We start from the raw sequence: 13,440 nt of genomic DNA on the forward strand, positions 1-13,440 counted from the left end.
AGGGGTGGCCAGAGGGGGCTGTTTTGGTAGCGTGGCATTGGAGCGCTTTATTTTGTCTTAAACCATTGAAGGCTTGTTTAAGTGCAATTGAAAAAGGAGAAACTTGCTAGTCATCAGGATTCTGAATCATGGGCACTTCTCCAAAAAGTATTTCTGTGCAGAGCCTGGAAGCATTTTCCCAGAAGCTATCTGAGCTCACCAACCATCCGGACCCTAACAAAACTAACAAAAGCTCCTGATTTTTTTCTATTTTTATTTTTTTTAAAAAGGATTGGTTGGGGGGAAAGAAGAGCACATCAGTAGACTGACAAACCATAAACCCGAGTCTGTACTTTTATTTCAGTGTGGTATTTTCCAGAGATCTACAACCACACATTAAAACGGCTCTTGGTAGGGTGACTGGTTTAAGAGGCATGGGGAATGTGAGGCAGAGCAAAATAGCACCAGTCTCCTCTCTGTGCCGTCTTGCTGTTGCTGCGGTAGGTAGGTGACTAAATAAAGCTGATTGGCACTTCGTTGTAACTCCTGCCTGGAAAAGGCAGTGGTTCTTGGTAGGAATTTGTCAAATTGCATCCAGTTGGTTTTCAAATCTTGCAGGAGTTTAACTTGTTCAGGAACAAAGCAAGTCTTAGACAAAGCTTTTGTATCTGCCAAAGGGTGATGTTGAGGTTCTTCTGACAGTCTGCTTCTCTCTTTGCTCCTTGAGTGACTGCTGGCCCTGAAGTGCCAAGTCTTCAGGATTTTCTGCATGCTTTTAGCTGGCTGAGAGTGCCAATTGCAACAGCAGCAGCAATGCCATGAGGGCATTGCAACTGCCCGTGGTGTTTACCCCTCGTGTTTTACAGGTGCTCCTTGAAATGTTCATGCTTTCAGTATAAAGACATGGTGGGCATCAGAGGAAGGGAGGCTGGTCACAAAACACCCTGACTGGTGTGGTCTATGCCTTGCAAACACTACGAGGTCTCCAAGAGACCAACACATTGCTCTGGGCGAGGTCTGTGGGCTCACACTGCAGCCCGTGCTCACCTGAGAGCCGCAGAGACAACGCAGGCCTCCAGAGCTTGTGTGAGTAACAGCACTTTAAATTTTCCTCTTGAAATAGTTCTCATTATCCACAATGTTTACAGGGGCATATGGGGCAGATAATTAGCGTTCAATGCTCAAATAATTCTTCAAGGAAGATTGTTACAGACTTCCAAAATGATCTCTTTGTTTAGTGGCAATTAAGAGCTAATTATAATGAGATGCTGTGGGATGAAATTAGTATCCAACTTAGAGTGACAACAGAAATATCCATGTAGATAAGCTAGAGGGGAGATGGTGAGATAAAGGGGAAGGCAGGGGCAGCAGCAGCTTTGCTGCAAGGAGGAGGCAGGTGCATCACTTTGGAGCAGGCTGCAGCTAACCCAACTGTCACCAGAAGAGTCTGCCCTCGCCAGGGAAAGTGGCAGCACTTCTGAGAGCTGCCTGTGATTTGCACAAACTTCTTCAGCCAAAGCTGTCAAGGGTTGTCGCTTTTGTAGAAGAAGATTGTGGTCTGAGCTCTGCTCCCTGCCGTCTGAAATGTCACCTGGTGAAAGCATTGTTCCCCCAGCTCTGCCACCTGCTGCCTGAGGAAGAGCTGCTTCAGAGGCAAAGTTCACCTTTTTGGTCGATAATAACACTTATAACGAGACTTTCATATCTAAGGGCTCTAGGAGCCCGACAGTTTGAGTATCTGTTTGTTAGACCATCACTGGAGTAGCTACTTGTGCATAGTATCTACAAGTGCACTGGTATTTTATTTGAATAAAAATTCTTGCTCTCAGTGGTTGGCAAACACAGCTGCCCTTGACATTCTCCTGCTCTGCTCCCTGGTCCCCTCATACACAAGTGGGTGACAGCACACACACAGACAGTGCAACGTTGTGCTAGAAGCATGCAAGTGGCACAGAAAATTAATTTTGGGTGGGTAGTACAGTGCTCTGATTGAATACAGGAGCACAAGTGATCTGCTGCCCTGGCATGCCTTTGCTCCTCGAGAGTCACTGGAGCTGGTTTTCAGCAGTTTTCCCCCTCTGTGATGGGTCAGGACTTGCGGAAGAGGCAGGCCCTTGCGGAGAAGGGAACAGAAAATAACTCCCTTCTCCCTCCTGCACAGTATTTTCATAACCTTTTAATGGCATCCCGGAGGAACAGAGACAAGATGGTGACCGTGCTCTGCCTACAGCCACTCTGTTTCTTCCAGCAGGGGAGGAGGTCAGGATGAGATAGGATTAATTTTTTTTTCCTTCTTGGAAATTGATTTGTGCTGCTACTCAGGTCCCCAGTTCAACACTGTAGAAGAGATGCTGCAGGGAGGGAGACGAGCAAGCGTTGTGCCCTAGGGCTAGTACAATACATGGCTCCCATAAAGTGCCCTTCTGAGGGCAGTGGGGCATGCAATCAGTCACCCTTGATGGCAGGTGATAGTGTTTGAAATACTGGCCTGGCAGGATGGGATGGTAGATGGGGCCCAGCCCGTGCCTGCACGGAGCCAGGGCAGTCCCTCAGCATCAGACATCTTTCCCAACAGCATCCCTTCATCAGCTGCAGAGTCCCAGATGGGAGGAGGAATGAGGTGTGCTGCTGCCTATGTAATGCAGGGGCCAAAACCAAGATCAAAAGTGCTACTGTCTAATCCTTAAAACAGGTATCTGCAGCCAGACACCCAGCAGCAAGGACAGATTTTATGACCTGGGTTTTAGCAGACTGTTGTATATGATGTTGGCTCAGTCTGTAATGAAGACAGGTTTCCTTTCAAAGTATGGCTCTGAATCTGGTCTGCAGTGAGCACAGCGCGTTCCTCTGCATGGTGATTTTGGCTTCCATTTATGTCCAGAGAAGAGATTCCTCATGAGAAGGAAACTTTAGTTCAGAAGGGGCTTGGTTTGTTTCTGCTGGTTCCCTGTAGCTGGATTGAAGCTTTCCTCATCAGCTGAGCTATGTTCTAGTAAAAACACTACAGGAAAACTCCTAGGAAGGGGGTATAAGGAGAAAGAACTGAATAACAGAAAAAGATGGATGAAACCAAGGTCCTTCCAAGCCAGAAACATTCAGTAATTCCATGTATTTCTTAACCACAGCATTGCAGTGCTTTAGAATACAAATTACCCCTTTAACCCACCAAGTTAAGGTCTACTGTGTGATACAGTATTTGCACATCTGCTTAATGAGATGGGAAAACCAGATGTAATGGTCTCTGCTGGTGTGACAGGATGATTGTAAAAGGAGCCTTTTGCAATAAAAACAGTCCTGCCCTTTTGAACCTGTTGAATTGTGAAGAAGACACAGGCATGTTTTTGCAAATGATGATTTGGTATTTGCAACTAAATGATCCTAAACTCATCTCTATAGCTCTTCCTTCGCGGCTCAGAAGCTGGTTTCATTGCTGTTGATTTTGTTTTTTTCCTAAGCCCTTAAGCAATCTCTTTTCTTCTGTTTTGGTCATTTGCTTCATAACTTAAAAGCTTTTCTCTTAGCAGCCGTATTTAAATGTTACTGGATAATTTTTGCTGCATTTTACAGCTGTACAGCCCTGGGGCTCAGTTAAAAAGCCCTGCTGATTTAGTCGAAGAAACTGTATTTGACCACATCTGTTTCTGTGCTAACTTGCATCTCTAGGCCGCTGTTGGAAAGGGGAAAGCTGTAGATGCCAATTCCTCCCCCTCCTCTGTTAGGTTTGATACATTTTTTAGTGTTCATGTGATTAGGAAACAAATATTTTAAGATGTGATTTATTAGTGTGAATCAAATAGGAAGAGTCACAGCACAGTTATATGAAAGAAATTGCAGGGGATGAAACTGTTTTTCTAGAATAAGTCCTCTGTGAGTTTTTAGTGTAACTCAAACTCTCAGCATTCGTCTTACAATTTTATCTTTGAGTCCCAGAGAGATGACCTTGAGTGCATGAGAGACCGAGTTTGCCTTATTCTATAAAATTACACATTTTGGCTGTTGTAGAAGATACTCTCACTTTTAAGACTTGACTTATCTTGAGCATCTTCCTCTCTAAAGGTGTACAACCCTGGGACTTTCGTTCAGCTCCCCATTTGCTCTGCCCCTCTCACCAGCACTGTGCTGTGTCCCCAGGGGCAGGGAGCCCAGCTCTGCAGCACCCTCGGGCTGGCAGCATGTCCCTTGTGCTGCCAGCAAGCGGGGACACTGCTCCTCTGCTTCAGAAAGGCCTACGGTGCTTGCTTCTCAGTCATTGTATTAAAATAAACACTAAATAGATTTTTTCTATAAAAATAGATTTCACTTCCTTAGGAATTTGCTTCAGTGGGGACTGTGAGATATTCTCCCTCTAATGATTTATATTACAAAAATAGCTCTGTCCTGTGTCTGCAAACAGTTAGAAATGGGAGCTTGGAAAAGAAGTCTAGCAGCTAACTCTGAAGCCATGCAGCTTGAATAAACCAATTGTAAACAAAACGGATTATAAAAGCAACTGTAAAACTGAACTTCCTTTAAATACAGCATTCTCTCCTCGGAAGTCTGAAAATACCCCAGGCTTTTTTCATACTCTGTATCCAAGCGTTTTTGGCCTAAACGCAGGGAATGAGTTCCAAGCAGAAGAGCCTGGCAGCGCTTTGCCTTCTCAATGGGACGCTCGCGCTGCCATGGCTGCACCAAGGCAGCAGGCTGGCCAGGCTGCGACAGTCCTGTCCTTACTGTGAAATCAGGCAGGTGAAAGAATGTGGCCTTGAATTCATATTTACACATGTGACTTAGCACTTATGTTTGCCTTCAGCACTGCTGGCTGGCACACTTGGTTCGGGCCTAGTGGCTACTGCAGGAGCCAAAAGCCACTGAGGGCTGCGCTGTGAGGGGACCAGGCTGTGGGCAGCGCGATGGGACCGAACACAACTTAACCCGGTGGTGACGGGCTGCTTCTGAGGCAGAGCTTGTATCCCAGGGCTTCATAAAATAATATGTGCTGCCTGCCTCCTCAGAGGCTGTGTGCCCTTTGGCTGTTTTTTTTTTTTTTTTTTTTTTTTTTAAATCAGTGTTTACTATAGAAATAGCTTGAGGAGATTATGCTGCGTCATTCGGTTCCCTGCCAGAATGTATGTTAAAGACACACTAGAAAATGTGTGAGTGCAAGACAATAGCTGTAACTTCCATGGCATGAGCTAGGACATTGTAAATCATGTGAGGCAAGGAGGATTTGAGCATTTTAGATCAAATTTACCCACTTTGTCTGGAGACTTAAGAAAAGAGAAAAATGTGCTTTTACCGGTATTGCCAATTAGGGAGCTGCCAGGTGGCTGGTTAATAACCCAGCTGCGCCGCAGAAAATGCAGAATCAGCAGAGGCTGTTTGTGGGGGAAGGCAGAGGAGTGCTTTGAGGGCACAGCAGCAGGCCAGGAAGAGCACGAGCTGTAGGAGATGTGACAGGAGAAAGATCCTGGGGCAGGTAGTGCTGAGCTAGAAGGGGCCAAGAGCTTAGAAATGTTGCACAAAAGGAGGAGGGGAGTGTGATGAAATACAAAGAACAGTTTAGGCTCGCAGTCAGTGGGCTTTAACGGGGCAGGCAGGTCCAGTCTCTGCTGGGACACAGCTGAGGGCAGAGGTAAGTGAGCAGCTTGCTGCTTTCTACCTTGGCAGCTGGAGCAGATCTGCTTTTCAGAGCCTGGCTTGCACTCCCCAGTAGAGGTACTTGCCCAATTTTGTTCCCTGCTGTGTGCCACTTCACTGCTCAACGTCTGCATCAATCCCTGCCATGCCACTAGCAGTGCTCTCTGTCTCTGCTGGGTGCAGGTCGCAGGGGACAGTCCTGCAGCTGGTGGTCCAGAGCTTTTGTAATGAAATCTCATGCCTGATCAGAGTGCAAACACCAAGGCAGAAAAAAGGCCTCAAAAACCACAGAGGGAAGCTGCGCTTCCATGAAAACCACAAGGAGACAAGCTTGTTGCTAAAGAAGGCTCTGGAAGAGTGAACCTCAGATGCCTTTAGAGGGATGATGCTGTGGGGGAACAAAGCTAATCCTGCAATCAAAGGAGCATCTAGACTCTTGTGGGCTGCCAACAGCAGCAGGGAAGCACCAGCTACCATGGCTTGCCATTTATAAAAAACTTCTGGAGATAAGGGTCTTATTTTTAGGCAGACTGGTAGCTGGCTATTCCAGCAGGCTCAAGCAATGATGATAAGGACCTGGCGTATGAACAGCAGAGTAAGACATCTCATCTTATCTTGCAGCGCCACTTTTCTCCTCACTTTCCCTGTTGCAGCAAGAAGCGGTGCCAATTGCTTTAGCAGGACTCAGATGAAAATCCTTAGAAGTAGCCCTCAGACTTCTTTCCTTTCCTTCCTTCCTCTGCTTTTTCTGAGTGATGCTCTTCTCTGTTAACTTAGAGGCATGAAGTAGCTGAAAGTCTTTGACTAGGGCTGGCAGGACACATGCAGACATGGCTCTCTGAATACTGCTAGTCCTGATTTTGGTTTGCCTGAGAAGCTGCTGAACTCATTTCCTATGCTGGAGGTAGTTTTTGCTATTTGCTGGGCTGGTTGTAGTGATTCAAGTGCATCCTCTGGATGTAGCTGATGCTATTCCCATTGTGTATTAATACAAGTAAGAAGAGAAATCTATCATAAAAAAAAATCTGTGAACACGGTGTTAATTACATTGTTTTCTGTGTTGAAATCTTGCATTTGTAAGCCTCACCATCTGCATTGCAGCCACTGCATGTGGGAAGCATGGAATGTGTCTTATCAGACACAGAGTGTGCACAGCAAAGGACATCCAAAGGTTATGTTGTCATCATGTCAAATGGGTCTGTTTATTCTGAATGCTGTAGAAGCAGAGCTTAATCAGAGCATCAGCCATATGCAGATTTGAAATTAGATTTTACAATAACCACCTGTCTGCTGTTCTGAATCCATCAGATCCTTTGGGTTAGAGCAGTGTTTGCCTATTGAATATATTTGCTGAGAGAATGTAATCTAAAAGCCTTCATGTGACAGCGTAAAAGGCACCTGAATGCATGTATATGTATGAGTGTGCAGTGGTGGCACATCTATCTTGTGGTTTTGTACTAGTCTGCTACTAAAGCATGTGAATTCATTCACCGTAACAATCAATAGCATTAGTGAAACCTCATGTAAACTTCATTCTTTTGCTCTCCTTTTTGGGTTCATGATGCTTATATGTGCCAGCCAAAGAGCCTGTTGCCTCAGGAGGAAGAAGAGCACTGATCTGTGGACGTGCCAGGTACACCACAGCGAGCTCCGGTCTGTGAGGGAGGAAGGCCATGGCATTGGGTCTTCCTCTCTTCTTTATGTTGTCAAAGGAGTAAGTACAAACGTGTGCGTGTTTGTACAGCGAAGTGTGACATAGTTTTTGTGACTCACAGCATTATGACTTTAAAGAGTCAAAAAAAAAAAAAAATCTGTCTTAAAAGTTTAAGCCTCTACTATGTTGTAACATGAAAAAAAATCCATGTGCTCGCTTATTGCAAGCTGCATTAAGGCGGTGGTGAGTCAAGATGAAAAGAGCAGTGATATTCAAAGTAAAGACTGACATTTTAAACACTGGCACTTGGAAAGAGGCTGTGGAATGACAAAGAATCCAAGAGTGCAAATTGACAAACAGCTTGTACCACGGTTTAATCATATGCTCAAAACTGCCTGAAACAAAGTATTACAGTTTTTGTCTTGCTTATCTCCGCTGTGGTAGATCTTCTACAGCAGTAGCTGCTCTCCCTGGGGAAAAAGAGAATTTATGTTTTTAACTGGGAGTAAGGCCCTTCCCACCCTTCCCACGGAAGTCAATGGGAGTTTTTCATTGAATTCAGTGAGAACTTAAACGGGCCGTTAAATGAGATCAGTGGGGCGAGAGCCTCCAAGTCCCCCAGACCCGCTTGCTGCCACAAGGAGCAGTAGTGACTCGTGTTTTTAGGCTGGCCAGCATTTGAAACTCTGTTCTGCAGAGCAGCATGCTTTTACCTCTCACCATACTATGGTGCGACACATCGGGGTGCTGGGCAGCAGGGAGGCACCTAGCAGCTTGCAGGTTCCAAATGCTCTGCTGGGCTGGGCTGCAAACCTCTGGCCTTGCTGCATCTGTGCTTTGCTCAGAGCAGTGTGCTTGAGGCTGGCCAACAAAGTGCCCTTCATCTTTCATTGGTACTGCACAAACCAGGCCCTTTCTGCATTGCATGGCGAACACGTTGGGCACAAGATGGGTTTTTTTCTTCTCCTCTCAACGCATGCCTTTGCTCAGGAAAGGAAAGCAGGAGGGTGCTGCATTGCAATTTCTCATGCAGGGCTTCAGTAGTTCTGGTCCCCTCCAGAGCTTGGGGCCAGGATCTGTCAGAAAATCTCCGTCTGGGAGGCTGTTTCCCATTGAAGGTATGTGTTTGTGTGCTGGCAGCAGGACGGCTACAAGCCCCTGTCTGGTGGGCAGCAGTGCATCTCCCCAAGGAACGGCACATGGATACGGGCACTCTGCTCCAACAGCACAAGCGCTGGCTTTGTGCAGGGTTTTGCGGAAACCCGTGGGCTGGGAAGGTGCCAGCCACAGAATTTCCTCCAAGGCTGTGGGCAGGAGCCTTCATTTAGGGCGGCGTGTAGGGATGCTGTAATTTGTGTGCTGCCAAGGCGGTGCTCAAGAGGAACAGCCCCATATCTCCACCTTTCCTGAGATTTCATTTTTGGGAGATTGACCTCAAAATGGGCCGCTTCCCTAACTGAGCTCCCTTTAAATGCTACCCAGGCCCAGCCACCTGCTCGGTGGGGTTTGCGCGAGAGTTCCCACCACTGGGCTGCATCCCATGCCCCCTGTTCGGCCTGGGGGCTGACCTCTCAGCAGGTGGGCACGAAGCCAAGCAGCGATGCTCAGCAGGGACTGTGGGCACCTTCCTCCAGCTCCTCCTCACCCGGGGAGACGCGAGCGTACGTGCTATAACTCCGTGCACTTAACCTCCTGCAACAACCGCGTCCCTGTCACAGCTCAGGTGCGTTTAGGACATCTCTTACCGTCAGCTCTTCGGGGGAAAGCACAGGCGCAACAACCGCGTTACCCAGCGCGGCCACGCCAGCTCCACACTTACATCCCTGGGCTTCTCCCGAGCGTCCCCCCGGGGGCCGAGGAGGGCTTCCCAGCCCTGAATTTCCACGCCGGGCCCTCTGGAGGTCAGTGTTTGCCCGTGCTGCGGCGGACCTGTTGCACCCGCGGGCAGCGCCGAGCCGTGCCGAGCCGTGCCGGGTGGCCGCCCGCCGGCTCCCCCCCCCTCAGAGCACGAAGCCCCCCTCGCATTTTCCCGACGAGCCGGGGATGGGGGGGCCTCGGTGGCGGCTCTCCCCGCCCTGACGGCGCCCCCCAGCCCCGCGGTGCCTTCGTGGCCGCCCCCTCCCCGCCCGGGGCGGTGCCGTGCCGTGCCGTGCCGTGCCGGGGGGCGCAGCGCGGCGCAGCGGAGCCCCGCGGAAGATGGCGTACATCCAGGTGGGTGCGGAGCCAAGGTGCTGAGGGGGAGAATCCGGCCTGGAGGGGGTCTGGGAGGGGGCAAAGGGGGGGTCGCCGTGCGCTGTAGGCGCCGTCTGCGAGGCTGGGGCGCAGCGCGCTGGGTGCGCGCAACTTTGGGGGAACTTCTGGGGGCTCCGGGCAAGGAGGGCGAGGGGCTGGCAGCGAGACCCCGGCTTTTCGTGGTGCTCCGGACATCGCAGACAGCCCCGCACTGTCCGTCCGTAGGAGCGGGGTGGCTCCGGCTGCGGGAGACCCCCCCCGAGGACTGGGAGCCTTGAGCCAGAGGGGGCTGCCGAAGCCCGCAGGAAACCCGTGGGGTGGCGGTGACTTTGGGAGCCCCCCAGCCTGGGCATGGCCCGGTAGAGGCTGGGGAAGAAGGGGGAAAACGAGCGCCCCCGGCTGCGGCCAGCCCGAGCCCCCGGTAAGGCTGGGCTGAATTGGGGCGGTTTTTGTAAAATCCGGAGCGATTTTGTCCCTCCGGCCCTGCAGTTTCCAGCCGCTTGTTTTTCAATCTCTGTGGCTCCGGAGGCTGCACCCCCAATTTTAAGATGAGCAGAGCGTTTCCAGCTGGATGAGACGTCCAGGAGCTGGAGCTCTGTTACAGCCCCCTGCTGTCCCCCGCCATCTGTGACCGTTCCCCCCCTGCCATCCCCCTGTGGAGCAGGGGTCTTGGGGACCACCCCGGCAGCACCCCTGGGCTGGTGCTCGCAGTGGTCACCCCCTTGTCCCCAGGCTGTGGCGTTGGGGTGGTGGGGCTTTGGGGACCTTGTTGTCTCCACACTGCTGTGCTGGGTGCCACAGGAGGGGCACAACACAGCCATCACTGATGGAGACCCCATCCCAGCATCACTGGGGGACACCACCGTGTACCTTAACCCTGCTCTGAGTGCTGGCTTGGAGCAGATTTCCCTCCCGTGGGTGCTGCTGGGGGTGCTGGCCCCCTACTGCCTTCTGTCACATCCTTCTGCAAGCCTCTGCCCTTCCCCAGCGCCCACCTCCTGCCCCACGCCACCCAGGTGGATGCACGCAGCTGCTCCTGTTTGCTTTCCTTTCATGGGTCCCTGCCCTTATACCCTGCATGGCACTGCTGACTTGGCTGCCCGTTTGCACAGTAATGCCTAGCTCTTGTTATTTCTGCCCTCCCCTCTCCTGGCGGAGATTTCGGGGTGGTCACAGAGTCACTGTTATGTTGCCTGTGGCACTTGTGCTGTGGCTTGGTGACACACGCGAGCATTCACCCTTAACTGGTGGCCGGTGGTGGCCTCCAGCACGGCTGTGTGACACCAGCCTGCCTCAAGTCCCCATGGGCTGCTCAGAAATACCACCTCTTTTGCACGGCGCGTGCTACGGCGTTTGATTGCGTGGCAGGAATCCAGCAGGTTCATTTTACAGCAATTTAAATATTCTTGTTGCAGCTTCGCTAAACCGCCGCCGCTTTGGCTGCGGCACCTTGGCTGCAAGTTCGCATTAATAAGGACTGATGAGCCCTTTAAACCATTCAAGATTTCCTTAACCAGTTGGTCCGCGGGTATCTAATCGCTCTCGTCACATTGCACTGCAGCGTTTTCAGTCTCTAATTTTTGTTGCAAACGAGTTGCAGCCTTCCTGCCAGGCACTGGTTTTGGAGAAGTTTGGAAGGGAGGCTTGTGCTGGAGGGCAGCCCACGGAAGTGATCTTGGATCTGAACTCATCTTAGGCATCCTGGCTTCTTCATAGAAGCCGTCTCTTGTCCATATTGTCCCTGAGCATAGTTTTGTACACATGGATGGGTAGGGAAGAGGAGTTTTGGTTTTGCTGCTTTTTTTTTTAAGGACTTCCCTTTTACAGAAGGACAGCCAGCACAATTAAAAAACTCTTAATCATTAGCAAGAGAGACAGGTAGGAAAAGCATTTCAGCAGGCACATGAAATGCTGCTAAATCTCCAGTTGTAACTGAAGCAAGGTGGGTATAATGTTGCAAGGACGGCTTCGTGATTAAAACACTGGCTTGCGCTAATTTCTTCCTTTGCTGTAGATTTTCTCTGTGCCTTTGGGGAAGTGGCTGCAGTGCAAGTGTTCAAGCTGGAGTGCACGACGCAGGCTTTGAGCACTTGACTTTGGGTCTTCTCTCCTCCGAGTCACGTCGGAGGCTGAGGCTGAAGAAGCCCGGCTACCTCGAGTGATGCGTGCACAACGGAGAGGCGCTCCTAGAAATGCTGCCTCTAACGAGCTGCCCTTGAAGCTCTGTTGATAAGGGCAGGATCTGGATGAAAGCCTTTTCCACCGCGGTGTGTAACTGGAACGTTTGGATGCGGTTTGCTGTTGGCTGCAATTAGAGACAGGTTATTAGGAAAAAGCAAAGTGGTCGCACATGATAGCCCTTTAGCAAGGTGGCACTGAGCAGGATTTTCATGCTTCAGGATGGATTTGGGAGTTTCACTCCTTGGGAAGCAGAGGGAGCTTAGCGGGACAGGGCTGGAAGCAGTAGAAGCCGATGCCTGCCCAGGAGACCTTGCCTCTGCCGAATGTTGACCGTCCTGCCAGAAATAAAAGCCTGTCCCAGTCTGGGGCACACCATGGCAGAACATTTGAAGTTATTTGAGCATTGCTAACCTGTTTTTGTCTCTTTCATTTTGTTCCCCTTTGCTTCATCATGGATGTCTAAAAGGACAGTTGGAACCAATAAATGAGGTGAGTTAATCTGATGATTCACTCTCTGCTCTGTCTCCTCGCTCCATCCTGAGGGGATTGTCTCGTATTTTCTGACTCTTTACTGATGTCCTAGATATAAGTAATGCACCACATTCAGGGCTGGTAATTTTTAATTTATTTTACTTTTTGCAAGGCTCAGATTTTGTTTATGGAAAAACTGTTTTACTGAAGCTTGAAAGATGTTCCTATGGAGTCTTCTCTGCAGACCTGCATTCTCAAGAGAAATCACATCCTTTTTGCAGTGTGATAGCGCCCTTGTACCAAGTACTTTTGGGGGATATCTGTGGAGAAACGCTCACGTGCTTCATTTCTTCAGCTTCTAATGAACTTTCCAAGTTCCCATACAATTGTAAAGTGATTCCACTCTGGATGGGGACGTGCAGTGCTCTTGCAGCTGTGTGTCCTCCAGGACCACAGAGCGATTCCCTTCACTGGCAGTGGCCTGGTGCTGCTCAGTAAGGCCTCTTACTGCAGAATTGGAGCTGCCATGGGTGGGAGATGGCCTCAGTTTGGGCTTTCTGCTCCACTTGAAGCAAGCAGAGCTCTGGAGCGGGAGGAAGGCTGCAGGGATGGTGTGGGCATGGTGCAGTATCTGTCCTCCCTCCGATGGGGCTTGTGATGGGTTTGTGAAAGCAGAGGAGCGCTGCTACAGGAAATGCTCCTGGTGCCACCATGGAAACCTCAGAAATGAAATACTTTTTAGGATAAGTAACTTAAAAAAAATAATCATTGTAGGTTCTTCATTAAGTTAATCGTCCTAGCAGAGGGGAGGAATGCGGACAGTATGCTTTTGCTAATCCATTTTGGCGGTGAATTTGTTGGGCTGTAATGCTGTATGCGAATGGATCATATGAATATTACATGCTGATGTATCTACAGGGATGGAATGTATTCATGTTGCTATGTTAAGCTTTTCAAATTAAATAGACTCTTGCAGAATTAAGTTGGGGCTTTCACTTACCTTCTGGTTTAAATTCCTTTTGTTATACATTTGCCTATCTATTAGTTTGTTGATGTGCGTGGTAGAACGAGCATGATTCCACTCCAGCATGTCATTACACCATAGTGTTTTGCAAATCACCCTTTTGCCAACCTATGTAATAATACATCGCTACCAGAGGGAAAGTACCTGCCATGAACGCTTATTTTCCTGCCTTGTTATGGCATCCCTGAAGTTGGACTAGTAACTGCACAGCACATGTCTGTTGATATAGAGGGAATAAATATAGTTCTTTATAAATAAATATGTGCTGTTGCAGAAACAC

General features: G+C 49.4%; 1 protein-coding gene across 1 annotated transcript in view; it reads left to right on the forward strand.

Annotated features, from left to right (window-relative positions):
• The first annotated feature begins 9,448 nt into the window (after nucleotides 1-9,448).
• Nucleotides 9,449-13,440, forward strand: part of SYT17 (synaptotagmin 17) — a 35,975-nt gene continuing 31,983 nt past the window's right edge. Inside the window, exons 1-2 of the mRNA XM_032197279.1 lie at nucleotides 9,449-9,463; nucleotides 12,137-12,154. Coding sequence (XP_032053170.1) covers nucleotides 9,449-9,463; nucleotides 12,137-12,154 — 33 coding nt within the window. The remainder of the gene's footprint in view (nucleotides 9,464-12,136; nucleotides 12,155-13,440) is intronic.

Source organism: Aythya fuligula, chromosome 15, assembly GCF_009819795.1.
Source record: "Aythya fuligula isolate bAytFul2 chromosome 15, bAytFul2.pri, whole genome shotgun sequence".
Taxonomy (NCBI): domain Eukaryota; kingdom Metazoa; phylum Chordata; class Aves; order Anseriformes; family Anatidae; genus Aythya; species Aythya fuligula.